General features: G+C 38.3%; 1 protein-coding gene and 1 pseudogene across 3 annotated transcripts in view; both read left to right on the top strand.

Annotated features, from left to right (window-relative positions):
* Positions 1-24,913, top strand: part of LOC148100174 (uncharacterized) — a 64,397-nt pseudogene that overhangs the window by 4,594 nt on the left and 34,890 nt on the right. The window lies entirely within an intron of this gene.
* LOC148100175 (uncharacterized) lies at positions 19,709-22,041 on the top strand. 2 transcript variants are annotated; one of them, XM_087848994.1, is made up of 4 exons: positions 19,709-20,279; positions 20,466-20,602; positions 20,773-20,910; positions 21,029-22,041. In XM_087848994.1, the coding sequence occupies exon 4, from the start codon at positions 21,190-21,192 to the stop codon at positions 21,976-21,978; it is 789 nt and encodes a 262-aa protein (XP_087705120.1). In that variant the 5' UTR covers positions 19,709-20,279; positions 20,466-20,602; positions 20,773-20,910; positions 21,029-21,189; the 3' UTR covers positions 21,979-22,041. The 2 variants fall into 2 exon arrangements, with proteins under 2 accessions (XP_087705120.1, XP_087705119.1); XM_087848993.1 differs by having other exon boundaries at positions 20,688-20,910.

The following is a 24,913-nucleotide window of genomic DNA, read 5'->3' as shown; positions in this document are numbered from 1 at the left end:
TTGTTAGTGATTTATAAAGCCAGCCGAGTTATAACTCATATTAAAGTAACACAATGGTTGCTTTTTAGTGAAAAATTGTCATTTTTGTATGTAAAAGCAGTGTTTGATGAGCTAACGCTAACAACCCAATGCTAACGCCTAGCGCTCTTATGAGCCCAGTGTGAAATGAAGATAATTCATTTGACTGTAAACCACGGTTATTGTATTGTTTTATTAATTACATTTGGTGTGTTCGTGTTTTTCAGTCTGTTAAATAAGGTGCAGTTAGCTCTCTTCACAAATCAGTTGGTTAAAACCGCCTCATTCTTTAGGCTGTAACGTTTTTAACGACCCCCATAGATTCAGTTTTAGCTGTCGGCAAGATCAAAGGAGCCATTTTACGCCTCTGACCGAACACGGGAGAAAAAGAGTCACATTTGTCCAGGTCTTGTGGGTTAATTAAGAGAAAGGAGGGAGGAAGAAACTGACGATTAAACATAAGCTATGTCCCCACATACAGGCGTATTTTTGAAAACTGAGATTTTTCCGTTTTTGGTTTTAAAAGAATAATCCCGTCCACACATAAATGCAGGAAAACGCTGCCAGCAACATGCCAAAGCAACAGATGGCGATATATTCCTAACCGTGTAGAAATGTTGGCCAATCAGAAGTCTAGAAGCCTCAGTGGGAAATAGCAAACAAAGATGGGGCATAAAAGCAGAACCGAGTCATATGTGAGGGGGGACAGTAACTGTGTGTGTATATGTAAGCATTTAAACACTGCAGAGAGTACAATTAACAGTAACAGTATTGTAGAAATGCATTTCACCGAAACAATAACGTGGCGCACGGTGTGACGTCAAAAAAGGCGCTGCGTTTTCTCTGTTTTCCTGTCCACACATAAATGCAAAAATGGAGTTTTCGAAAATATCCTGGCAAGCGTTTTTAGAAATCTCCATTTTCAGTCACCGAAAACGCCGTTTAAGTGTGGACGAAAGGTGCAAACGCATAGAAAAATTTCCGTTTTCAAAAGTACCTGTGTACATGTGAACATAGCCCAAGAATATTAAGAACTTCTAAACAGGAGACTTTAGGGCGATCGTGGCTCAAGAGTTGGGAGTTCGCCTTGTAATCGGAAGGTTGCCGGTTCGAGCCCCGGCTTGGACAGTCTCGGTCGTTGTGTCCTTGGGCAAGACACTTCACCCGTTGCCTACTGGTGGTGGTCAGAGGGCCCGGTGGCGCCAGTGTCCGGCAGCCTCGCCTCTGTCAGTGCGCCCCAGGGTGGCTGTGGCTACAATGTAGCTTGCCATCACCAGTGTGTGAATGGGTGGATGACTGGATATGTAAAGCGCTTTGGGGTCCTTAGGGACTAGTAAAGCGCTATATAAATACAGGCCATTTACCATTTTAATTTTTAAGAACTGTTTAACGAAGGCTTGTTTGTGCCAACCTAAATCTGCAGCACAGTTTAAATTCTCACTTTGTGGAAAATTAATGAAATAAACAACAGCCCACCCTCACATAAATAAAATATGGCAGTATATTATTATTAGTATGGTATATAGATATTTATTTTAAAACTACAGCATATTTAATGATACTATGTGCAGTTGATAATATTTTAGGAAGTAGAATTTGAATGCAGACCACCTCAAATATTAAAGCCTTAAAAATATATCGTGCAGTTTTTCATGTAAAGGTGTTATTGCAATCTTAAATGAGATGTAGACCAAAGAAAACAGAGGAGAGTTGTTGTTTGTATTCCAGCTGTAGTAAACAAAGAAGTTTAGTGAATCTTTTTGACAAAAGAGAGTGATGCAGTATTGATGCTAATTTGAGTTTTCTGATCCAGTATTTTTGTCTTTTGTTACACAGAGTGAAATAGAAGCTTGGTTTTGCTTGTGCTGGTAAGTAAACAGTGATTGTAACTGAAGCAATATGAAATTGGGATTGTGTAACATGTTTAGCAATTTACATACAATAGTTTGGCTTTTTGTGATATCTTGCCATTTGCTCATGGGCAAAAACACATTTAGGATTTATAAGCAGTAAAGCCCCCCCACTAGACCTCTGAGTGTCCCTAAAAATGTCCCTGAAGTTTAATAGGCCATTTATGTCTAATTTTAATTTTAAAGGCTTATCAAAGCATTTCTGTAGTAATGTTTTTATTACACATGTTAAGGCCATTTGAGACTGCAATTAAATTTTGCCCTCTTTAGACTAAAGTGAGTTCATTTTGTCTGAGGTACAGTGCTGGGAAAAGTCTTTCTTCCTTGCAGATTTATTTTGTTCATGCTTTTTTGTCACATGTTTCAAATCATCTAACAGGGATGATATGAATAAATACAAAAAAGCATTTTTAAAGTGATGATTTCACGTATGAAGCAGAGAAAACCAAACCAGAGCTATCTGTTCTAATGTGAGAACATGCTGGTCTCTAATACCCAGCTGTGGAAGCCCTAATAGCAAGAACTACCATCAAGCATTTATAGTATCAAGTGTCATTTGTGATTGTTGCATGCTTTGAAACTGTGATGTTATCATTTGATCAAGTGTGCAGTGCAAGCAAATCATTGCTTGTGGTATCTGCTGTGTTATGTAATAGCACCAAAGTATTAGAGCTTTACGTTAATGAGGAATTTTTGTGGCTTATTGCAGATGGATAAAACAACACATCACTTTAGTAAAGACAGAAATCTTTAATAAAGTGCAGAAAGAGAAGATGGGGTGTTTATAGTAAAGCTGTTGTAAACAAAGAATTTAACAGATTTTTTTTTCACTACAGATTGTGATGCAGTATTGACTCTGATGCTGATTTCAGTTGTCTGATTCTGTGTTTTTGTTCTTTTGTTACACAGAGTGAAACAGAACTTTGGTTTTGCCTTTGCTGGTAAGTAAGCAGCAATTGTAACTGCAGTAATATGACATTGTCACTGTGTAACATGTTTAGCAACTTACCTAACGTAGTTTGGTTTTTGTGACATTACCATTTACCCATGGGCAAAAACAAATGGTCAGAATTTATACCTTGTAGCAGCAAAGGCCCCACACATGATCTCTGACTGTCCCTGAAGTTTAACAGGCCATTTATGTCTGATTTTTATGTTTGAACACGAACAACTGTTTTTATACAGTTGTTCGTGTTCTGTGTGTAATTTATATACACTAAGTTTAAATTAGTTTCTTAATAATTTGCTTGATACAATGTGTTTGAAAATTATATATAAAAGGGAAATATTGCAAAATACAAAAAGATTCCTGCCAACAGGTACAATGGAAGGACTTTTTATTATAATTTTTAAGAAATTGTAATTGTAAAAATGGTGTGCCACTGTTGTTACTATGACATGTCAAAATTTACATGTATTTTAGGATTTCAATATTCAGATCAGAACTAAAACCTGATGAGGTTTTCCGTTGATTCTATTATTTTTTTTTTTAAATGGTATTCAACATTTTTAATCTGAAATGAGGTTAACAGTTGTGTTTTTTTTCACACTTTATTAAGCACTGACTTGTGATAGAAAATGATGGAGCTAAAAAGCCCTAATCTGTACCAACAAATACTGGTGCCTCTTCTTTGCACTTCTGTAGTATGCATGCCTTTATTACACATGTTATCGCCATGTGAGACTATGTAACTAAAGTTTGTCCTCTTTAGACTACAGTGAGTTCATAAAGGCTTGAAGAAATTGAGGATTTTACTAGTTATTTAATGTCACAGTAAATTGGATTGTGTGTGAAGAGGTTCAACAGTCTAAGTCATTAAACAGTGATCTGATGTGTTGTTTCCTTTCTCTAGGATACTGATCTGATCGTCTCAAGTCTGGTAAGTAAAGGTTTTGTCTGCGGTACAGTGCTGAGAAAGGTCTTTCTTCCTTGCAGATTTATTTTGTTTATGCTTTTTTCACATGTTTCAAATCATCTAACAAGGATGACCTGGATAAATACAAAAAGCAGTTTTAAAGTGATGATTTCATTTTTGAACCAGAACAACCTGGTCTAATGTAAAAACATGTTGGTCTCTAATACCCAGCTGTGGATGCCCTGATAGCAACAATTACCATCAAGCATTTACAGTAACTGGTAATGACTGGGGGATTTTGGTCCACTATAATTTCAGAATTGTCTTAATTAGATTCAAACAGGACAGGCAAAAAAAGAAAAGGAAAAAGTCGTAATTAAGGCCCAATATAGGGTTTTCAAGTCATACCAAGTATCTTAATTTCATTAAAGTCCAGACTGATTAGTTTACACCAAGAGTTTTGTTTCATTCATTCAATTGGACTTGCTTGTGTGCTTCAGATCAATTTCCTGCTGCAAATCCTAAGTGTGATTAAACTTAAGCCCAGGACCTGATGAGTTGATGGTCCTGAAGGTCCTGAAGTAGTAAAGGAACTCTGGGACATCACAGTAACAGCACCATGTTTGACTTTAATGCTGGTGTTTTTCTCTCACTATAGATGATTCAGGTTAGTGCAGTTAGTCAGCACAGCTCTTGGTTATCATCGAGGTATTATTAGGCAACTTGTTTTTGCCTGTTCAGCTACAACATCTGTGAGGGTTTTTGTTTCTGGGGTCTCCAAATCCTTAGAAATCTCTTAGTAAACCTTTACAGAACTATATCTGTTTGTTTCACATTAGAGCAGCTCACGGCTAGCAGTTTAGGGACAATTAAATATTCACATAGGGCAGGGGTCTCAAACTCCACTCTTCAAGGGCCGGTGTCCTGAAGCTTTTCCACGTGTCCCTGTTACAAAACACCTGAATAACATTTGTAGGTCATTAGTAAGAGTATAGAATTTGACTGTATGCTGAAGTGGCATCCCCTAAGACTACTAAAATTTAAGTAATTTAAGTGTTTGGAAAAATGTACTTCTAAAAGTACTTTCATTACATCATGTTCATTCACTCATGAGCTGCTATAACATGAATCAAATGGCTGAATTACCACCTCAGCATGTAGTCAAGTTCTGTAGAGTTTTGCTAATGACCTACTAATGTTATTCAGGTGTGTTGCAACAGGGACACAGAAATGTTTCTGGACACCAGGCCTTAAGGACCAGAGTTTGAGACCACTGGTGATAGGGCATTGTGGATTTCAAAAGCTTTTTCCCTTAAATCACTGCCTGAAAACTGCTTTTTGTAATTTGTCATAATGACTTGCAAAATATAGGTGGGATGAAAACATAAACATAAGAAATTTTATAGTGGCCTGATATTTTTATCAAGACTGTTTTTTGTTTTTTTTTAATAATCCTGCCCTAATTTACAAAAGATGAACTGTGTCTGAAAGTCATGTTTGTTTGTTTGTTTGTTTGTTTAAGAAATGTGGGAATCTCCAGCAAAGACCTTACATGCAACAGCTCAGATACAGCACTCATTTCTGTTCTTTTTATCATGAAATGATCTACAAAGAAATTATCATCATACTAAATTTTGCTAATTAGGCCTTAATATCAGCTATGATAAGTTTATCATAGATTTAGGGGAGTGCTTATTGCTGTGTATCAAACATGCCCCAAATGTCACTGAAATATGTAGAAACTGCTGCGTAGAAACTAGCTGTCTCCAAATCTCTCATTTTGCCAAAATTCATACAGAGTAAATTGTTTTATGTTTTATGTTAACGGAACCCCAGATATTATGATATACTGTTGTCCCAAGCAAGTACACACAGACACAGGGATTTGAGAATTTTGGGGATTAAGGCACGTTTTTTGTGGGATAAATGTAAGTTGAGTGGATCTGAAGTGTTTAAAGCAGGTGGCCTGAAACTGTCTGCTCTAACCTCAGTGTGTTGGTTTTGTTGGACCATATAATATTTACAGTAAGTTATTGTAGCAGCACATCTTGGTGTAAGTTTATAGACTCTGTTTGTTTTTATTGTGTTAATAGAATTTGAATGCAGGCCACCTCAAATGTTAAAACCTACAAACATTCCATACAAGCTATCATTTGTGATTGTTGCCTACTTTTAAATTGTGACATCACCATTTAATAAAGTGTGCAGTGCCAGGTGTAGCAAATCATTGGTTACAATATCTACTCTCTTATGTAACTGAACCTAAATTGTGGAGCATTACATGACTCAGAAACTTGTGTGGCTTATTGCAAATGGATAAAACTACATATTACCTTTATGAAGATGATAATCTTTATTAGGGTGCGGAAAAAGAAAACAGAGGAGAGTTGTTGTTTGTATTCCAGCTGTGGTAAACAAAGAAGTTTCCAGAATGTTTTTGACTACAGAGAGTGATGCAATATTGACTCTAATGCTGATTGGAGTTATCTGAGCCTGTATTTTTGTTCTTTGTCTTTTGTTACACAGAGTGAACAGATCTTTGGTTTGGCCTTTGCTGGTAAGTAGACAGTAATGATAATGTTTAGTAATTTACTTACAGTAGTTTGGCTATTTGTGTTATCTTGCCATTCATTCATGGGCAAAGACAAATAGTCAGGATTTAGAATCTGTAGCAGCAAAGCCCCCACACAGGACCACTGACTGCCCCTGAAAATGTCAATGAAGTTTAATAGCCCATTAATGTCTGATTTTAATTTTTGATGGCTTATCAAGTCCAAACATAGTTAAATGTCAGAGATATCTTTATGCAGTTGTTCGATTTCTCCTTATGTTTGTGGATTCAAGTGTGAGTATAGGTGGTACCTTAAACACTTAAGAGCACCACAGCTATCGATTTTTATTTTCTCTCTCATTCCACTTATAAATTAGCCAAAAAAGTCAAAACACTAGAAGTATTTTGCCTGAGTGACGTTCACACTGCAGGCGAAAGCGCATCAAATCAGATTTTTTTTGTCATGTTGGTATCAGTAATGGTATCATGGTATGAAAGTGTGAACGGCACAAATCCGATAATTTAAAATCCGATCTGGGTCACTTTCGTATGTGGTACTGAATCCGAGACATATCCGATGTTTTAGAAAGCGACTGCTGTTTGATGGTCATGTCGCATTAAATCCGTCTTTTACGTCACTGACAGAAGACAGACGCCAATTATCAGCACCAGAGAAGCGCCTGAGAAGACATTGCGAACGCTTCCTGGCCATCCATTGTAGATGTCAGTGAAACTGTTGGGAAGACAACGTGAACATTTTATTTGTTCTGTATAATCTGCAGATTCTGACAGAAATCTGCAACACCGCTCCTCTAAAACAGCAATAAGGATAATTATTAGGTTATTTACATTATTATGTAAATAACAAAATAACTTAAAGCAAAAATTGGGAAACGTAAAGTCCGAAACAAGTCTTTATATTAACGACCATCAGTCAAACATACTGTTGCTCTGGGTCTAAACAGAGCGCGTTGTGTGTGACGTCTTCTTTTGCGCATGCGGGCCGCTTTGAGCGCTCACACTAGAGCGCGTTTGCTGTCGCATTTTATTTGTAGTGTGAACGAGCAGACAAAAAAATTGGATTTGATCAAAAAATCGGAATTGAGCATTAAGACCTGCAGTGTGAACGTAGCCTATAAATGATAGCTTAAACACTTAAGCAATAATAAAATGTAAGAGAAGTACAGTTGTGAGTAGGTATATTAAAGCCAATGTTTTAAAATTAAATATAAATGTTGCCAAAAAGGGATATACTGCAAAACACATAAATATTGCTAGCAACAAATACAATGGAATGACCTTTTAGTGTAATATTTTAAGAAATTTTCATTAAAAAAAAATGGTGCGCTACTGTTGTTGTTGTGGTTTTCTGTTGCTTCTGATTTAAATGATTAATTTGTATTCAACATTTTTAATCTGAAATTAGATTAAAAGTTGTCGTTCTTCACATTTTATTAGAGCTGACTTATGATAGAAAATGTTGGAGCCACAAAGCTTCTGTGTACGAAATATTTGGTATATCCTGCATTTGTGCCGACAAATATTGGTGCCTATTCTTTGCAATTCTGTAGTATGAATGTTTTTATTAAACATGTTAAAGCCATCTGAGACTCTGCAATTAAATTGTGCCCTCTTTAGACTACAGTGAGTTCATAAAGGCATGAAGAAATTGAGGATTTGACTAGTTATTTAATGTCACAGTAAATTGGATTGTGTGTGAAGAGGCTCAACGGTTTGAATCATTAAACAGTGATCTGATGTTTTGTTTCCTTTCTCTAGGCAACTGATCTGATCGTCTCAAGTCTGGTAAGTATAGGTTTTGTCTGAGGTACAGTGCTGGGAAAAGTCTTTCTTCCTTGCAGATTATTTTTTTCATGCTTTTTTGTCACGTTTCAAATCATCTAACAAGGATGACCTGGATAAATACAAAAAAAGCAGTTTTAAAGTGATGATTTCATGTTTGAAGAAGAGAAAACCAAACCAGAGCTATCTGTTCTCTAATACCCAGCTGTGAAAGCCCTGATAGCAACAACTACCATCAAGCATTTATAGTAACTAGTAATGACTGATTTACATCACTGGGGGATTTTGGTCCACTTTAATTTCAGTTGTCTTAATTAAGGTCCAAAATAGTGTTTTGAAATCTTTTCAAGGATCTCAATTTCATTAAAGTTGAGACTCTGGTTAGTCTACACCAAGACATTCAGTTGGACTTGCTTGTGTGCTTCAGATCAATTTCCTGCTGCAAATCCCAAGTGTGATTAAACTTAAGCCCAGGACCTGATGAGTTGATGTAGGTCCTGAAGTAGTAAGGGAACTCTGGACAATCACAGTAACAGCACCATGTTTGACTTTAATGCTGGTGTTTTTCTGAAATATTTCTCTCACTTTAGAAGATTCAGTTTAGTACCGTGAGTCCGCACAGCTCTTGCTGATCATCAAGATGTTTTTAGGCAAATGTGAGAAAGTTTTTGTTCTTTTTGGCCAGTCTATAAATAATTTTGAGTTTAATGGATATAAAGTGTTTAAAGCAGGAGGCCTGAAACTGTCTGCTGTAACCTCAGTGTGCGGGTTTATTTGGACCATATAATATTTACAGTAAGTTACTGTAGCAGCACGTCTTGGTTTGAGTTTATAGACTTAGTTTATTGTTTTAATAGAACGTAAAAATGTCCTTATAACAGTTCCACCATCATTTGTTAAACATTGTCATTCTGTTCAGTCCAATAATTTACTGTAGAACTCTTTACTATTTAAAGCCCTACATGTACTGTATTTTTGAAATTATAAGGCATAATGTCAATAAACAAGTCTGTTTTTAAGGCACATTAAGCCAAACAAAACAGTCAGATAAGTCAAACTTTATTCAAGTCATTCACAAACAACTCTCAACACTGTTCAGTTGTAACACATAAAATACAGAACATTACACTCACTTCTTCAGTTCATTCCTCATCCACAAATCCATCAAACTCTTCATTGGTTGATCAGTTTGAAATCTGCTTCATAAGCATGTCTCTTAGCACGTGCCAGGTCCTTGTACACACACCATAATGTTATGTTGAAGCACCGTACAAATTACTCCGCGAGGGTCCTGACTATGGAAGCCATAATGCTCTGACAATACATCAAGCGGCGCAGCTTTGTAGCTTACAGAAGTCTTACTAAAATATTTGACAGAATTTTGAGCGCTGTGTACCACAGAAATCCCGTTCGAGGTCAGTAAGCACAACCAGAATCGATACACTAAGCACATTGTGTATTTTTGAGAAAATGACAGGATTTTAGGTGTGCCATATAGTCTGAAGAATATAAATACAAGCATATTGGAAATACGACTAATTCCAGGCCTTTTGTGTCTTACAGGTGACCTGCTGCAGAAGATCCTCTCTCTCTATCATTATAAGCAATTCTGTCTATCCTATCACTCTCCCGACTCTATCTAATTTGACAGCCATTCCATCTTGTATCCCTCTATCTCTACTGCTCTATCTAATTTGAGAATCCAAGTTTTGAGAATCCAAGTTTTCAGAAATCCAAGTTATCAGTACTTGATCTATCTGTTACAGAATTCTGAGAGATCTCTGCTCTTACTGCTCCTTCTTTCCTGTCATTAAACTCTCACATTCAGTCATTTTGCTGGAAATTACAAGTAGAAAGTTGAATATACAGTAGTAGAATTACAGTAGAACTTATAGTAGAAACTACTTACACAGCCCTACATTAGTCATTTTAATTTTGCATTAGACTTTGGAATTAACACTGCTAGTTTGGCTTACTTTGATCAATTATATAAAATATCACCTTTTTAAAAGTTTAGTTGTAATAAGACAATCTGGTTATTTTGTAATACATACATTCAGATAAATAATAAATTAGATCCAAATACATTTTTCTAGTCTGTTTCATTGGCTATAACATTTGACTGCAACTTTATAGTATTATTATTTAAGGACAAACCCATTTTGTCACTCAGTGTAAGTATTCAGTTAGTATTGTCATCGAGAAGCGCCTGAGGACCCAGACTTCCTGTTTCCTGACTGCTGCAGAACATCCAGCTGAAGAATCCTCATCGCCAGTCATCTTATCACCACACCACCAAAGCTCCATATATTTGATTTAAATTTTAGATATCTGAAAGATTTACATAAACTCCCCTAAGAGCTAAGACTTTTATTATAGCCTGTTGATTGTTGAGATTTATTCTGCATATCATTTTACAGAAGTTGTATTTATTTACCAGTCTGGTTAAAAATATATAAGAAGTAAAATTATACCGTTTCTAAAAGAGCTACAATAAAACGGACCAAATTGTTTCCAGAGAACATTGAATTTCCTTTATTTTGAGTTTGGAGTACAAATCAGCTTTTTAACATCTATTTCTATATTCATAAAAAACATTTTAAAGTAGTTTAATAGTACATTTCTCAGATTTAACAGTAACTTGAGGAGTTATACGTTTTTCTGTGTTTCAAGGTTGAGTTTTGTTTACATTTGTGTATAACCACATATAAGCTCCAGGTTGTACTTCAGCAAAATGCCAAGAAAAGGTCAAAGGTCACAGTCCCAGAAGCTTAGACGTCAGAAGGAGAAAGAACAGGTGAATGTTTCTCAGAGCAGTGAGCAGGTAAAGGTGTGTGTTTCAACTTTTCCCAGCACAGAAGTGCAGAGCAGTGTTCAGACAGCCACAGTGTCTTATGCAGATGTGGTAAAGAGAGGTGTTCCCTCAGTGTCTGTCTCAAAGCCTGAAGTTATGCAGGTAATCCATATTGAACCCCAGGTAATTGTACAAACACAGCATGATGGAGAGACAGCCACAGTGTCTTATGCAGATGTGGTAAAGAGAGGTGTTCCCTCAGTGTCTGTCCCAGAGCCTGAAGTTATGCAGGTAATCCATATTGAACCCCAGGTAACTGTACAAACACAGCATGATGGTCCAGGACCGTCTCATGTAGAAGTTACAAACACTGAAAGTCATCCACAAGTGAGTAGTATCTGTGCATCCCGAAGCCAGGCCTCTCCTAAGTATGGAAAGTACCGGAATCAGCAATGCATGGCGAACAGTTTGATTTTCCTGTCATTCTTACACGAGGATGAATTCATTACCAAAGCAGATCTTAACCGTGTGTTGGACAAAGGCCATGCAGTGTACTCAGATGCCAGAAAGAGGTTTGTGAACAGCGTGTTTCTAGCCTGTGATGAGCTTCCCTCAGTGGTCACCAGCCGCAGACGCGAGTATCAAGTGGATATGTCTCAGTTTGCTCGTTATGGCACATTCGATGGTACAGATCATCTTCCGAGTCTTGAACAGGGACTACAGTGTTTGGTTTCAGACATTCGCTACGCTTTGCTAGTCATGGGAGGAACAGTCATCGCAGTTTGCAGGCTGACTTCTGGTGAATATGCATATTTTGACCCTCACCCACGTAAGTCTACAGGAATGCCATTGTTGCTAAGTGTAAGTGGTGGAACTGCAGTTATGTTGAAATTTGCACGTCTTAATGACATGATTGACAGGATCAAACGTTTGTACCGAATGTTTAGCATCGCACCAACCTGCACCTATGAGCTACAGCCCATCGAGTTTCACAGTGAAAACGCTGCTGACAAAAGAGATGCTAATCAAACATCCGAATACAGACAAACAGCTACAAGTGCACCAGCACCAGCGTTAAATGAACGTGTTCATGAATTAAAGTCCGAAATATACACTAAGCAGACACGGAAACCTGTGACCAAAGATTTAACCAGTGAAGTAATGTCAACCAGAGCTGATTCTTCAAATGAGACAGCTGCTCCTGGAAAAAACCATCATCCTTCTGATTATTTTGAAAAGGAAACCTCTGCATCTTCTGTGAGAGAAACTCCGGTAACACCAGATTCTGTTCCTCAGAATGATTCAAGCACTGCCTCCTGTTCAACTAAGATAACAGAGGAACTCTCAGATAAACTGCTGAAACGTAATAAACAGGAAAGGCAAAAAATGAGGAGAAGATTATTGACCCAACAAAAAGTACCACAACGAAAGGAAAATCAGAAGATGAAAGAAAGGCAGATGTACAGGTTTGATGAAAGCTTCAAGACAAAGAAAAAAAACTCAACTAGGAAGTCTAATGATCCTGATCACAGACAGAAAAGGAGTCTGTACAGAAATGAACTGTATAAATTAAATGCTACCTATAAGGAGAAACACAGAGAACATTTGAGAAAGATGTATAGAGAAAGTGCTAAAATTAGAGAGAGAAAAAGAGAATGTGTCATAAGGAAATATAAAGACAATCCCCTATTCAGAGAAAAGCAGAAGGAACGTATAACAAGAACCTATAGAGAGTCTCCCATATTCAGAGAAAAGCAGAAGGAACGTATAACAAGAACATATAGAGAGTCTCCTATATTCAGAGAAAAGCAGAAGGAACGTATAACAAGAACATATAGAGAGTCTCCTATAGTCAGAGAAAAGCAGAAGGAACGTATAACAAGAACATATAAAGAGTCTTCCATATTCAGAGAAAAGCAGAAGGAACGTATAACAAGAACATATAGAGAGTCTCCCATATTCAGAGAAAAGCAGAAGGAACGTATAACAAGAACATATAGAGAGTCTTCCATATTCAGAGAAAAGCAGAAGGAACGTATAACAAGAACATATAGAGAGTCTCCTATATTCAGAGAAAAGCAGAAGGAACGTATAACAAGAACATATAGAGAGTCTCCTATAGTCAGAGAAAAGCAGAAGGAACGTATAACAAGAACATATAAAGAGTCTTCCATATTCAGAGAAAAGCAGAAGGAACGTATAACAAGAACATATAGAGAGTCTCCCATATTCAGAGAAAAGCAGAAGGAACGTATAACAAGAACATATAGAGAGTCTTCCATATTCAGAGATAAGCAGAAGGAACGTATAACAAGAGCATATAGAGAGTCTTCCATATTCAGAGAAAAGCAGAAGGAACGTATAACAAGAACATATAGAGAGTCTCCCATATTCAGAGATAAGCAGAAAGAGCGTATAAGAAGAACATACAGAACTTGTGCTGGATTCAGAGAAAAACATAAAGCTTACATGAGGACATATGTATATAACCTATATAAAGAAAGCGAAGAATTTAAAAAGAAAAAACGATCTTACATGACTAAGCGTTATGGAGAAGAGAAACAATTTCAGCAACAACACAAGGACAACATGAGAGAACGAATGAGAGTAAAATATTGGAACGGTTTTTCTTTCAGACAGATGCATAATGTCAGATGTGCAATGAACATAAAACGAAAATATCGCCAGATGCATCGACCAGCTGAGAGTTTACAGTGTCATCCAGATAACACTTTAATGAATGAGGCCATATCTCGTTTCAGATCAAACATTAAGTCAGCACCATCTCATGTTTGTACTGTTTGTCTAAAAGCTTCTTTTCCTAATCAGGTGAAAATCTGCAAAAGAGAAAATTACTCAAAACACCAAACTGTAGCTCAGCAGTGTCTAACTGGTAAATTTGTTCATGTGTGTGATGAAGCATGTAATGATCACTGCAGCTTTCCTGTTGAGAGAAAAAAGGAGTATATCTGTCACACGTGTCACAGTTCCCTCAAAAGTGGATGCATGCCCAGGCTTGCCGCTGTCAATGGTTTAGAACTGCAGGATATTCCAGCTGAACTGTGTGAGCTCAACATTCTGGAGAGACATCTGATTGCCAAATGCATACCATTTGCTAAGATTATTCCACTTCCAAAGGGCAGACAGAGACTCATACGTGGTAATGTGGTGTGTGTACCATCTGAAGTCCAACAAACAGTTGAATGTTTACCCAGACTCAGAAGCCATTCACAGATAATGAGGGTGAAATTGAAAAGACGACTGTGCTACAAAGGCCATCAGCTGTTCCAGACTGTCACCTGGTCTAAACTCATTGAAGCTCTGCGTAAACTCAAACAGATTCACCCACAGTACACAGATATTGTTATCAGAGATGATGCATTGCTTTGTGATCCAACATTACCTGATGATGACAGCAGTGATGAAGCCAGCATGGGAAGTGATGATTATGATGAAGCAGATTTAATGGAAATTGACAACTATGAAAAAGATGCCCTTTTGTGCGAAAGTGAGTCTGAAAGTGAACAAGATATTAATATGCAATCCTGTGATCAACAACCAGAGGAAATCAATCCAGAGGAACCAGAAAGTGATTTGAACAATGGAGGTTTTGCTCTAGAAAGTTGTCTGCAGCCTGTAGACATTTCAGAAGAGATTCTCTGTTTCACTGATAACACATATTGTGTGGCTCCTGCAGAAAGAAACAATCCTGTTAGCTTCTTCAGAACTCCTCATTTGGAAGCCATGGCATTTCCTGTGCAGTTTCCTACTGGTCAGAATACACTGGATGAAAAGAGACGTCTCAAGCTCACACCGAGTGCTTACTTCAAGTCAAGGCTTTTCAACATTGATGCAAGATTTGCTAAAGATACAAATTACCTTTTTTTCTCACAGTTTGTCACTGAAATACACTTGGCTAATTCCAGCATGACAATACAGCTAAGGAAAGGTAAAACTATGACGAAAGATGGACGCAAAATCACATCAGGAATGTTACAAAGTAAGACAGAAGTAGAGAAGCTGGTAAGAAATAAAGATGCAATCAGATTTATGCAGCCACTCAGAGGAACTCCAGCTTACTGGCAGAAAACTACCAAAGATCTATTCAGTATGGTTCGTCAAATAGGAACACCTCAGTTCTTTGTCACTTTCTCTGCTGCTGAGATGAGATGGCCTGAAGTGACTCAAGCAATAAAGAGACAGCAAGGTGAAGAGGTTGATTTTGAAGCCCTGGACTGGTCAGAAAAGTGTGAAATTCTAAGATCAAATCCAGTAACCACCATGCGAATGTTTGATAAACGTGTTGAGGCTTTGTTCAGAGATTTGCTTTTTTCTCCTGCACAGCCCCTTGGTGAAATCATTGATTACTTTTACAGAGTTGAGTTCCAGCACAGAGGTAGTCCACATATACACATGTTGCTGTGGATTCAAGAAAAGGTAGAAGTAGATGTGGATGATGACCAAACTGTATGTGACTTTGTGGACAGATACATCTCAGGTCAACTCCCTGATCCAGAAAAACAACCTGAACTGCACAAAAAAGTCAGTGAACTACAAAAGCACAGCAAAAACCACACAAAAACATGCTTTAAGAGTGTAAACTCTGGTTGTAGATTTGGGTTTCCAAAACCACCAGCCACAAGAACAATGATTGTGAGACAAGATGAGGATTCAGACACTGAAGCAGCAAAAGCCAAACTCAGACCTTTGTTGAACCTGCTGAAGGAACCTGAAGCTGCTTCTCTCACCATAGAGCAGATTCTGTCACGATGCAACTTGACAATGAATGAGTATGAACAATGCCTCCAAGACATAAACAAGAAAACAGCGCTGATTCTGAAACGTGACCCAAAGGACTGTTGGATCAACAATTACAACCCAGACCTGCTTGAAGCCTGGAACTCTAATTTAGATGTCTCATTAATTTTGAATGCCTATTCATGTATAGAATACCTCTGTAAATATATAACGAAGAAAGAATCTGGCCTCTCTGAATACCTGAAGACAGTTATTGATAACTCTGCAAAGAACACGGTCAATGAATGTGACGAAATGAGAGCTGTGATGCAGGCTTACTCAAAAAAGAGAGAAATCAGCGCACAGGAGTGTGTGACTCGAGTCTGTGGCCTAAAAATGAAAAAATGTTCCCGCAGTGTTGTATTTGTACCAACAGATGATAACCCAGTAAAAATGAGTCGCCCGATGAGCTACCTGGAAAGCACAACACATGACAGTTGTAATATTTGGATGACAAGTTTGAGTGATAAATACAAATGCAGACCTGAGACACCAGAATATGAGGAAATGTCACTGGCTGATTTTGCTGCCTTGTGCAGGTTGGTGAGTGGTCCAAATGAAGGAAAAGATGTGCTTCCTCTTCTGAACCAGCTTGGATTTGTACAAAGGCGAAAGAATGATAAACCAGCTATAATCAGATATTACCACTGCTCACAAGAAAAAGATCCTGAGCAATATTATAGTCGACTGTTGAGACTTTACCTTCCACACAGATCAGAGCAGGAACTGAAACCACAATGTTTCCAAACCTATCAGTCCTTCTACAACTCAGGTTGTGTACGACTTCCATGTTCAGACCACAGTGAGTCTGTGAAAAGGATTGTAAAGAGAAATAAAGACAAGTATGAGAAGAACTCTGAGGATATTGAGAGTGCACTGGAAGAGTTTGAACAAAATAGGGATGTTGTGATCGATGAATGGTGTAATCTGGCTCCTGAATCTGAAGTTGTGAGGCTGCAATGTGATGAGAATCTTCCTGAGAGACATTCTGATGATGAGAACGAACAGGAGAATGTTCCCGACTACAGTCGTCAGTCTGATGCTGTAACAGAGATCAGAGCCGTCAGAGAACAATCTGCAGTAGATCCAGCTGTGGTACGTGTAATGTATCAGAATCTGAACCAGAAGCAGGCCTGCGTGTTCTATGCCATAAGAGACTGGTGTATTCAGCGAGTTTGTGGTTTGAACCCAGATCCATTTTTCTTCTATATCAACGGTGGTGCAGGAACTGGAAAGTCACATCTGATTAAGTGTATTCACTCTGAAGCATCAAAGATCCTGAGCAGACTGCCTGCTAATGCAGAAGAAGCTGACATATCAAATCCAACTGTTTTACTGACTTCATTTACCGGTACAGCAGCTTTTTCTATCAATGGCTCTACATTACATTCTCTACTGAAACTACCCAGGAGTCTGAAACCACCCATTCAAGGACTTGGTAATCAACTGGATGAAGTCAGATCTGAGCTTATAAATGCTGAAATTATTGTTATTGATGAGATTTCAATGGTTTCAAAACCCCTTTTTGCTTATGTGGATGCAAGACTGAAACAAATCAAAGGCACTCAGAGACCTTTTGGTGGAATGTCAGTTTTAGCTGTTGGAGATTTTTACCAGCTGCCACCAGTGCGACAGTCTAAACCTCTCTGCGTTTACGATCCAGAACAGATTGACCTATGGCAGGAACATTTTCAGATGATCACTCTAACCGAGATCATGCGTCAGAAAGATGATGTTGCCTTTGCAGAGATGTTGAACAGGATTAGAGTCAAAGAAAAGACAGATGAGCTTTCTCAGTGCGACAGAGATTTGTTGTCACAGGCTGTGACTGCACCAGAAGAATGTCCAACTGAGGTCTTACACATTTATGCCACCAACAAGAATGTGGAATCCCATAACACAGATACCCTGAAGAAGCTTCATTCAAACATCATAATCATCACTGCAGACGATTTCCAGAAGGATAAATGTACAGGCAGAATGGCACGAAGAGACAAACCATTTACAGGTGGGCGAAATAATTTACCTGACACTCTGAACGTTGCTGAAGGAGCTCGAGTCATGCTGACCAGAAACTTGGACACACTAAACGGTTTGGTCAACGGTGCTTTTGGTATACTGGTAAAGGTGGTGAGATCTGAAAATGATGGACACATAATTAAACTGGGCCTCAGAATGGACAACCGGCAGCCTATGAGACTCAACCGCAGTTCTAATGCAGCATCTGATGATCTGGTTTACATTGAGAGAGCAGAGGAGAGTCTGAAGTTTAAAGGAGCGGTACGCAGACAGTTTCCTGTAAAGCTAGCATTCGCCTGCACAATTCACAAAACCCAGGGTCTTACAACACAGACAGCTGTAGTTTCAATGAAGAACATTTTTGAACCAGGTATGGCTTATGTTGCTCTCAGCAGGGTGACGTCTCTCAGTGGACTCTATTTGCAGGACTTGGATGAGAACAAGATTTATGCCAATCCCGAGGTAACTGCAGCGCTCCAAACCATGAGACAAGCAAGTGTTGAGGAAATGATGCCTCTTCTTCAGGTCAGAGAAACAGCCAGCAGACCTGACACTCTTACACTGATCCATCACAATACAGAGGGTTTGCCATCTCACATCAGTGACATCAAGAGTCATCATGAAATGTGTTTAGCAGATGTTTTGTGTCTCACTGAGTCTCACCTCCAAGGCTCCTTTGTTGCAGATAGTCTTCATTTGGACGGCTACACCATGTTCAAACGCAACAGACATGTGTCCTACACAAACTTTCCTCACATGGCCAGCAGAAGTGGTGGTGGAGTTGTTGTGTATTTGAGGAATCATTTTCAGGTTCAGGTAAAACAGTATCTGCATAATGTCACTGATCTTGAGTTTTTAGTGTTGAAGGTTCAGGCTCCATTCCCTGCGCTCATTGCTGTTGTGTACAGACCTCCAGACTACAGTTTGACACCATTCATGCAAAACCTCGTAAGTCTTTTAGATTCACTTGAAATAATGGACTGTCACCCAATAATTGTGTGTGGAGATTTTAATGAGAACCAGTTACAGAGTGGAAGAAAACAGATTCTGGAGCAGTTTCAGTCGAGAGGGTATTCACAGCTGATCACTTCTGCCACTACAGACAAGAACACCCTGCTTGACCTCATTTTTATTTCTCAGCCACAGCAGCGTCTCAATTCAGGTGTCCTGAGATCATATTACAGTTACCACAACCCTGTGTTTTGTGTCCTGTCCTTGAGCCAATCATGAAGTCGTCTGGTGAGTTTTGAAACAATCACAGATCATGTTTGTTACAGAGTTTACTGATTGTAGAGCATGTAAGAGATTTTTCATTGAAAAAAGTGTCTTCCCTACTCTGTCTGGCAGAAGACCCTTTCTTATTGCAATGTTATTAATCATTTCACCAAATCATGGCTGAACTTCATGCAGAGCAGGGAACATCTGCTATCATGCACCTCTGATCTGAAATGTGCTGCAACATTTATTAAACCAACATCATTTTTTTTATTCTCATGTTTTAAATGACTAAATCTTTTTACTGTGACGTATGTAGCTCAACAAATGAGATCTTCCCCTCCAAGGGCTTTAAAATATGAAATAGTAAATAAATAAATGCAGGTATTTATTATGAGTCACATGAATAAATACAGACAATTATATTTTCTTGATTATAGTAAATTTTGTAGAATCAAAAGTTTTTGAGAGGAATGAGTTTTTGCTTATCATGTTTTACAGGTAAAAAATGTCAAAAGTTTTAAACTATCTTTAGGCTACCAGAGATGTCTATAATGATACATTATGTAGAGAAAAACATTTGTACAGCTTACAGAATATGTATAAAAACTGATTGAGAAGTAAATGGATAGTTTTCTGAATGTTCCCGACTACAGTTTAACACCACCCACCCAGCTCAGCCCCCAAGTGTCTATGTAATGCTGGTATGGTGTGTGAGTTTGACTTGGCCTTTATCCGGGTGGGTTTGGGTTTGGGTGGATAAAGGCCAAGTCAGAATTCTCTGAGCAGCTGGAAAAAGCTGCTAATAAACAAAGACATCAGAAAGTGTGGGCTTTAGGTGTAGCCCCCGCTTTCTGACGCACTAATTAGACTTAGTAACCGACACCCCATACCAGCATTACATAGACACTTGGGGGCTGAGCTGGGTGGGTGGTGTTAAAAGCACTTGTTTTGTAGATATTTTTTTTCAGACAGGGCACAGTCTCCTTTGTGGCAAAACCTTCAAACTTCACCATCCTCAGCTGAAACAACAACATCTTAACACCATCTTCATGAACTGCTGAGCCAAACCTGATCCATCAGTGCTGGACTGCACAGATAACTACATGCCACAAGGAGACTGCTGTTTTATGAACTGCCATACCAGTGTGTCTTCAATGGAGAAGATGACACACCCATCACCTGACCTCCTGCCTGATCTGGAGACCATCATCATGCTGCCACACTACACACCTCTGAGACCATCAATTATGACTCATACTGAGGAAACTGTATTTCCTGTCAGAGATGCTCAGTGATCCTCAGAGCAGAGAGAGGTATGATTCTTTATCTTTGATAAAAAAAAAAATGTCGGTGCTTTTAATTCAATTAATTTATTTAAATCCTGTTTATTGCATAAATAATTCCACACTCAAATGATTATACTTGTTGACACTTTTTGAGTTTTAATTCACATTATGGATTACAAATCTATGCTTTTTCTACTCTGTCTCTCTGTGCAGGTACTGCTGTCTTCTGAGTTCTTCAGTGTCCCAACTGAGACATTCAAACCTCATTGCAGAGCTCATGTCTTTCCTCACCATCATGTGAGTGTGAGATTGCTCTGGATTCTGGTTATGTGGCCTGCAGCACCTATAAGGTATTTCAATATTGTTCATTGTATAACTTATTTGTAGTTTTTAGGCCTTAACACAAATAAAATGTTCCTTTTTTTGTATTTTTAGAACAAGCTCATCCAGTGTGCCTGCATTCCAGCTTCTTTGACTCTACGCAAGTGGACAGAGTATAAGTGTTTGACCACTCTTACAGACACCGACTTCTGTCAACTCACTTCTACTGATCAGGCACCTCACTCCAGGAAGACAGAGGGCTGCAAGCCTGTCATCATTTCCAGTGTGGCTTTGTATTCTTGGGGTAGCATCAGATTTTTCCCACAAATATTCAAAGGTAACACTTATTTTAAGCTTAGTTATTAAATCAAAAGTCTTCCCTTGTGTTATGTCTGTGAAGGTTCTCATGGTGTCTTTTGATGTAGTCTCCCTCTTCACTTGCATACCCACTACAGAGGCAGTGGAGACTGTCAGAAAACAACTACAACAACACAGCTCCTTGGAAGACAGGACTAACTTCACACCCGATCAGATTTGCACACTGTTAGACCTCTGCCTTACCACTACATATTTCAAATACAACAAGGGTTTCTATAGACAAAAACATGGCTGCACCATGGGCTCCCCCGTGTCACCTATTGTAGCCAACCTTTACATGGAGGAAGTGGAAAGAAAGGCTCTTGGCTCTTTTAAAGGGAGAGTACCTAGCCACTGGTACAGATATGTAGACGACACCTGGGTCAAAATCAAAACACAAGAAGTGGAATCCTTCACTGCGCACATTAACACCGCGGATAAAAACATCAAGTTCACCAGGGAAAACACAAAGGACGACTGTTTGCCTTTCCTGGACTGCGCTGTGCACATTGAAGAGAATGGCAACCTCAACATTGAAGTTTATCGGAAGCCCACACACACGGACCAGTACCTCCTCTTTGACTCCCATCACCCTCTGGAACACAAACTTGGAGTAATTAGGACCCTACCCCACCGGGCAGAACATGTTCCCCCTAAGCCTGAAGGGAAAAAGAAGGAACACACACATCTAAAGGAAGCACTCAAAACATGTGGCTATCCTAATTGGGCGTTTATAAAGTCAGCAAAGATGCACAGAAAAGAACATCAGACACCTGCAAGGGAGGATAAGAAAGACAGACGCAACAACATTGTCATCCCCTATGTAGCCGGTGTATCAGAGAAACTCAGGAGAGTTTTCTCCAAATACGACATCCCAGTGTACTTCAGATCCAGTAACACACTCAGACAGAAACTGGTTCACCCGAAAGACAAAACTCCTAATCACAAACTTAACAATGTGGTGTATGCTGTACAGCAGAGAGGAATGACCAGACCTCTACATTGGAGAGACCAAACAGCCACTTCACAAGCGCATGGCACAACATAGAAGAGCCACCTCCACAGGACAAGACTCAGCAGTTCATCTGCATCTTAAGGTCAAAAGTCACTCTTTCGAAGATGCCAATGTTCACATTTTGGACAGAGAGGACAGATGGTTTGAAAGAGGAGTGAAAGAAGCCATTTACGTCCACTGTGAGCGACCATCTTTGAACAGAGGCGTGGTTTACGACACCAACTGTCTGCCATCTATAATCCAGTTTTGAGATCCCTTCCCAGACACCTTAACGCCCACTCACATCCTGGGCCATCTGACCTCAGGAAATCACATGATAGGGTGGGGCCAGGTTTCACAATAAGCTCCCTGGCTGATTGGGACCCATACCCACTTTCACACCTTGGCTCATGTGATTAGGTAGAGGATCATCAGGGGGTCCTTTGTCCCTCTTTGGGGGGAAACTCCCACTGGGTTTAAATCTGGGACTCTCCACCATTGACCCTTAGAACTGAAGAAGCTTCTCGGATGAGAGGTGAAACGTCTTCAAGCAACTCAAAGAAGTCCAGACGCTTTTCTTTCCAAGCTCATTAGACTTCCCTTGTGTTAATTACATTTTATTTGTTGTTGTTTTCCTTTAGATTTATATGCAGTGATTGGATGTGGTGGAGCTTTGTTAACTGTGTGGAAAACACCTGTTTGTGATGATATTTACAATGAGGCTTTAAGGTGACAGTTTCCATGTTATTTCAATCCTTTTACTAAGCAAAAACATGTTTGCAATTAACATATTTTTTCAGTTTTGTCTTTTGGATTTATGGTTAACATTCCTCTGTGACAGCAAATACTAAACTGGTCCAAGTAACCAGCATATCATTGGTCAAAGGCAAAAAGGACCACATGTCACACTAGCAATGAATTTTTGACTGCGTTTGTGTTAGTATAGAGTAGGTCTAACAGTGGTTTTCCACATCTGCTCTAATATATATAGATAATGGGTCAGAAATATAAAGTCATTTTGAAAAGTTCATAAAGGTCACATGTGTTCCTCTTTATCATTTTATATCAGGTCACACTGCTGACTTGAGTTTTGATCAGAGTAGAACCATAACATTCATGCTAATGGTTCTACTGTTTACAGTTACTTTATGATGGATTTCACCCTGGTCACAGAACTATGTGAAAAGCTGTTAGAGGTAAAGTTAAGCCAATTAATACCTCATCATAAGTCACTCTCTAACACAGGGTAGCGATTATTTTTCACTGTAATTTATTCCAGAACAATGTTCTTTATTTGATTCTTTAAATATGCATATCAATTGTTCAGCTGTGTGACTCTCCACACCTGAAATATATCACAATGTGGACTTCATTTCGACAGTACTTTGTAGATTGGTACCATATTTATCATCAAATCATCTTGTGCATTTATTACCTAAATGTTGTTTGTGGGGTTTTTGTTTGTTTGTTTGTTTGTTTTTTTTGTTTTTTTGTTTTTTTTTTTGCAATTTTTACATTTCACCAGCTATGTAAACTCTGCAATTTTACCTTGGTTTTGTTCCACATCAGTTTATCTACTGCCTGGTATTCCTGTCTTCCTTCTCTCACCCCAACCGGTCGCAGCAGATGGCCGCCCCTCCCTGAGCCTGGTTCTGCCGGAGGTTTCTTCCTGTTAAAAGGGAGTTTTTCCTTCCCACTGTCGCCAAAGTGCTTGCTCATAGGGGGTCATATGATTGTTGGGTTTTTCTCTGTATCTATGAAGTGCCTTAAGGCGACTTTTGTTGTGATTTGGCACTATATAAATAAAATTGAATTGAATTGAATTGGTTTTCTTCCTTTTCGAATGTTTCTGCTAATTTTTCACAGTTAAACAAATAACTTTGAGGTTACTTCAGCGTTTTCAGCTGTTATCTGTTGACAGTTTTGCCTAATTATTACATTTCTGCAAAATTATTGCAGTTCTGGTAAGTTGTAATATTTCTGCCAAGTTATTAATTTTCTACTAAATTATATAATTTCTGCTAAGTTATGTTATTCTAAATTAATACATTTCTGCTAAGTTGTAGCTTCTGGTAAACTACAATATTTCTGCTGAATTGTTATGTTGCTTCTAAGTCATTGCATTTCTGCTAAGTTATTACATTTTTGTTAACTTGATGTTGTTCTGCAAAGTTATTAAAATTTCAACAACTTTTTAAACACTGACTTTGATTAATTCAGCTTCTTCAGCTATTTTCAACTATTTTCAGCAGTCAGCTTCAGCTTTACAGCATCCACACTGCATTTTCGCAGGAAATGCAAATTTTTCTAGTTCTTTATTATTCTTAGGACTTCCGTACGTTTTTCGCCGTTGAACTACTTCCACAATTTTTGTGCTATTTTCACCATTCAAATTTAAAACTATTCTGCTATTTCTGCTAATGACGGCTATATCTTTTGGTATTTTTCACTATTATACTTTTTAAAATATTAAGCTTTTTTCCTTTAATTTGTCCCATTGAAATGAATGGGAAACTTCCGCAATTCTGCTAAAATTTTCTTGTTTTTGAAACTTAACTACTTCCTTATATTTTCACTTAGAACAACCATTCAAACTTTAAAATGTTCTCAAATTTTTGGGCTATTCAGGTATAAATCAGCTTTTTCAAATCTTTTACCGTTTTATTTTTATCCCTCTTAAAGTTTTGAGTTGCAAAATTGTGATTTTTCACAAAATACATGCGTTGTTATGGTTGCTATGCACTTGGTTCTAAGTGAGACACTGTAGGTTTCGCAGTCTTCTCTTCATGTCCGAACAACTTCTTGCTACTTGCTCAATTTTCACTCAACTTCCACAAATTATACATCAAAACGTAGGTATTTTTGCTGGCTTTCAGAAAATGTCACTATCATTGTTGTGGGATTTATAGGATTTTGGCAAATCTCCTCAGACCAACACAAAGTCTGAAAACTCTCCATAGAAAGTCAATGGAGAGTTTGTTCAAAATCA

This window comes from Neolamprologus brichardi, chromosome 12 (assembly GCF_056152115.1).
Source record: "Neolamprologus brichardi isolate AB-2024 chromosome 12, ASM5615211v1, whole genome shotgun sequence".
NCBI classification, from domain to species: domain Eukaryota; kingdom Metazoa; phylum Chordata; class Actinopteri; order Cichliformes; family Cichlidae; genus Neolamprologus; species Neolamprologus brichardi.
Note: the sequence above shows the minus strand (reverse complement) of the source record. Positions and strands in the feature narration are given on the sequence as shown.

What these genes read in the sequence shown, in the direction of transcription:
- LOC148100175 (XM_087848994.1), top strand. Translation starts at nt 21,190, where the DNA reads ATGGGCTCCCCCGTGTCACCTATTGTAGCCAACCTTTACATGGAGGAA.